This window comes from Falco naumanni, chromosome 5 (genome assembly GCF_017639655.2).
Source record: "Falco naumanni isolate bFalNau1 chromosome 5, bFalNau1.pat, whole genome shotgun sequence".
Taxonomy (NCBI): domain Eukaryota; kingdom Metazoa; phylum Chordata; class Aves; order Falconiformes; family Falconidae; genus Falco; species Falco naumanni.
Genome location: NC_054058.1, coordinates 71,763,311 through 71,767,827, shown reverse-complemented (window position 1 = coordinate 71,767,827; position 4,517 = coordinate 71,763,311). Strand labels below are relative to the sequence as shown.

At 45.5% G+C, this 4,517-nt stretch overlaps 1 protein-coding gene across 1 annotated transcript; it reads left to right on the top strand.

Annotated features, from left to right (window-relative positions):
- On the top strand, window positions 1-4,517 carry LOC121089331. The gene is made up of 2 exons (XM_040596495.1): window positions 1-244; window positions 1,801-4,517. The coding sequence occupies exon 2, from the start codon at window positions 1,913-1,915 to the stop codon at window positions 3,677-3,679; it is 1,767 nt and encodes a 588-aa protein (XP_040452429.1). The 5' UTR covers window positions 1-244; window positions 1,801-1,912; the 3' UTR covers window positions 3,680-4,517.

The window sequence follows — 4,517 nt, the reverse complement described above, 5'->3', positions numbered from 1 at the left end:
GCGGGAGGCAGCCGCATGCGCCCGCAGCCCTTGGTCACACCGCCGCTGCCACGCGCCCAGGTGGAGGAAGGGACACCCAAGCTGCTGCGGGTACAGGAGCCGCCCTCTGGTCACCCAGACCAGGAGCCTCCTCCTTCCTATACAAAACTGCTATTTTAAAAATTTATTATATATATATGTGTGCCTCCGTTTGAATCCCACCCAAAGAACATACGGTTTGCTGACACAGCCTCTAGAAGAGAAGGTAAGGTATGGACATACTGAGCAGTAGCGCTGGGTGTTGATTCAGTGGATCGGCTAGTAATGGAAGGGGAGCACTCAGGTGGAAGAACTGGCAGCATGGAGCATAATTATCAGGGAAGCAGAGAGCAAAGAACCTTTATTTACATACGTACATATTTATTTACACCAATTCATATGCTGTGTTCAAGAGATGTACTAAATGGTTCCCACTTTGGGAACAAAACCAGTGGGAAGTTAATAGCATACCAGTGTGGCAGTGAGAAAAATGGGAAGAAATCCTAAATACCACTAAACAAAAGTCTTTTTTAGTAGGGTGGGTCACCGCACTCCACTAATGAGGGATGAAGGGTCACCCAGCTCACCTCTTGAGCAGCCAGGTAGACTGACTGGCCCACTTAGCAAGAGTGGTTGTAGAGGGTGAGGAAGAAAAATGGGAACAACTGTTAGAATGGCTGCATGCTAGTAAAGATCTGTTTAAGGAAGCGATCAGTAGGGGGTGGTCCATGACAAGCGAACCGCGCAACAGCTCATGCCCTACTTGCCTGGGAGAGCGCAACCCCCTCAAGGGTCAACCCCTACCCCTGAGGGACAATAAGGGGCTGTGGGACACATGGCGAGTAGACTGCATCGGTCCCTGCTGACTCTCGAGGGAAAACAATACGTGCTGGTAGGAACTGAGGTGATTTCAGGACTGACCCAAGCAGAGGCAGTCTGGTGACCAACAGGGGACAATGCAGTAAAAGGTTTAGTTGCCTGCCTAAAGCCAAATCAATTCAATTGGACAATGGGAGCCACTTCACTGCTGGGGTGGTCCAGGAGTGGGCACAGGATGAAGGGGTTGGTCTCTTCTCCCAGGTAACAAATGACAGGACAAGAGGAAAGAGCCTTAAGTTGCACCAGAGGAGGTTTAAGCTGGATATTAGGAATTATTTCTTCACTGAAAGGGTGGCCAGGCATTGGAACAGGCTGCCCAGGGAGATGGTGGAGTCACCGTCCTTGGAGGTATTTAAAAAAAGTGTAGATACGGTGCTTAGGGACATGGTTTAGCGGTGGGCTTGGCAGTGCTGGGTTAACGGTTGGACTTGATGACCTCAAAGGTCTTTTACAACCTAAATGATTCTATGATACAGTGGGTTTTCCATACCACATATTACCCTGAGGCAAATGGTATCGTGGAACACACTGATAAGGTCCTAAAATGATCCTGGACACCCCATGACCCCACATGGGCACAACATTTATTTGATGCAGTAACTAAGGTTAACAGCCATTGGGGAATTAAGGGTTGCTGCCAACTCAAAGCACTTTGTCCGAAACCCCCATCTATTCTCCCTGGGAAGAGAGAGAGCAAAGATCCAGCAAAACCACTTCATTATCCTGGACGGACTGTTTTGGTGGATTTACCCTCTGTGGGACAGGTACCCCTGACTCTGAGAACTCCACTTAACTTCTATGCTTGGATAGCCACCAACACCCAGGGAAAGGACCATCAAATCCATGCTCGATGGATTGTTCCGCCCTTTTAATCATTCTTGGTTCTATTTATATATATTGCAGGTTGTGAACAAAGCATCGTGGGACCCAGGTTCACGATCGCGGTGTGGATTCTTATTTGTATTGTTTGTTTGATTTTGTTAGGAATATTTTTTTGTATTGCACCTAAGGAAATATGGATTGGAAAACCTATTTATTGTCCATCACTGTTGGGGTAATGGGATCATGGGGTGAATCCCCCAATTTGGCTTGGAAGTTGATACAAGGCTTTGTGCATATCTGGAACCAGACAGACCAGGGAATATGTGTTGCCCTCCCCAGTTCAGCAGCAGAGGGATTCAAATTTACAATGATTAGTTTAAATCTTACAAAAATACTGGAAAATGAATTAAAAGGTCTTAACCGAACGGGAGAGAACATCACATGGGGAATAATTGAATCCCCTTTTCTTGAACAAAAAGAGGGACAACCGTGGACAAATAATGGGACATGGATCGGATACTCAAGGGCTTTGTATCAACTCCCAAACAATTCTACTTGGGAAAACTTGTGGAATCAAACTTGTTACCGATCTCTAAACAAAAATTCTGATATGGAAACAAATAATGTCACCTCTGTTTCTGTGCCTTGTACCATAGTACCATGGTGGGATTCCCCCTCTGAAAGTGGTTATTTTGAACATGAATATAACGTGCATTGGGACACAGATTGGTGTATACAAATCCCTGATAAACCAGGGAAAATTCACCTTGTAAATCACACCAGATATGAATGGGCCTGGTCTTTGAAACGACTGTTTAACCCCAACCATCCTTTGTCTTCCACTTCTGACCTCCCTGATGGGGCCACCATTCAGTGGGAGGTTGATGTTGAAACCTGTGTGCACAACCAAGTGAAGCTTCCGAATGGGGAAACCCTGTGTTGGGGCAGTCGGCCACGTAGGAGTGTCACCCAGGACACGATCGGGGAACCCCTGTTGAGCTGTTCCCATGTATTAAACTGCTCTACAGGAGCTGGTAACCCCCTTGAAACTTGGTATATTCCAGAACTGAGAACGTTCATTCGGGATATGTGTACTTGTTGGGGTTATCCCAATTATGGTTATCGGAATCAGGATGAACGATGTAATGGCTCCTTTAAAGATCCCCAGACAGCACTCTCCTGTGGCATTCCAATCACGCATGACCCAGATCGACAGAAGGTCTGGAGCTCTGATGGCAAGCAGCAGGAGATACCTCGAGACGACCCATTTGATTGTTTCCAGGCAAGGTATTCAGCCCCACGGGGAATGGTATGGGCATGTTCCAATGGCAAGTTGTATTCACAGCTAAATATGTATGAAATGGCTGGACTGCAGTGCTCTGTTGGCTTCCCCTCCATGTGTCCCTCCAGAATATTTAATTTTACATCTCGACGAAATAGGGTGCATAGAGATCTCAGTAGCCCGGCAGATGCAAGGGAGGGAATTGCGGGAATACAAATACCTGATTATTATACCTTTGGACAAATGTTTGCATTAAAAATGGAGGCAATCTTTGCGCCAAGTGTGGCCGTTGAAAAACATCAATATGTTTTAAAGAATTTAACTTGGCAGGTAAATGTTTTGAGTAATTGGACACAATATGCTTTGGGGGAGATAAATCTACAAGTTCAACAAATGTCAAAGATGACTCTGCAAAACCGATTAGCTTTAGATATGTTATTGTTGAAAAAACATGGGGTATGTGGAATGTTAAATTTAACAGAAGGAGAATGCTGTATTACCATCCACAATGCCTCCACCTCTATAGAAGAAGCACGTGCAAAGATGAAGGAAGTCGCCAGTAAGACTGGAAAATTGTTCCAAGCAATCCAACCGGCAGACTGGTTTGGTGGACTTGGCTCGGGATCATGGATTACCTCCCTGCTGAAATCTTTCAGACTCACAGGGCGGGGAAAATGACTTGTAAATATCAGCCTTATGATATTGTGTGGATTTTTAGTGTTGGTAGTAGGGCTTGTGGTGGTCAGATATATGATCTCTCACCTACTATCCTCTTTTCCTTCTGTTGCCTATGTACGGATCAGAATGGTTGAAAAGGATCTCAGAGTGTTTGAGCCATGGGGCAGTGTAGGAGACCAACTGGAAGAACAAACAATCTAATGCCAAGGAAAGCTCAGAAGGGTGCGGACAACAGCAGGAGACAAAACTCGATAAGGGAACAGTGAGTGGAAGTTCCCTGAGCCTGTCCGAGGGATGTCTCAAACACTCGCAAGATCAAACGAAACTTTAACGAAAGATTGATAAAAGGGAAAAGCCTGCCAAAGGTTGGCAGAAAAGAAGCAGCAGATATCTGCAGTAACGGGGGGAGAAGTAAATGCAGCAGGGGGAGATTGCAACTACTGACTCAATTCAAGACCAAAAAGACTTGCCCTCCCCACGGCCGTAAGGAGCATGCATGCTAATTTACATAGCAAGCAAGACTAATTTAAATAAGAGGTGGTCCACACTGAAGGATAAGAAAAGAGGAAGGCAAGTGCCCAAAAATAGGAGAAGAAGAAGAAAAAAACCTTCTGGACAAGCACTGCTACGGACCAGAGACCCCCCTGTTGGCTGGATCAACACTGGAACCTGGACCAGTGATCTCTCTCTCTTCTCTTTCTTTTATTATTTTACCTTTTTCTAATAAGTAACACAAGGCATAAAACCCTACACATGTGGCAAGTGATAAGCATTTTGGGTACCCAATTATTTACCAATGAGCCTAGCTATGGAATAAAAGTCTTTGTTTACCTATGGA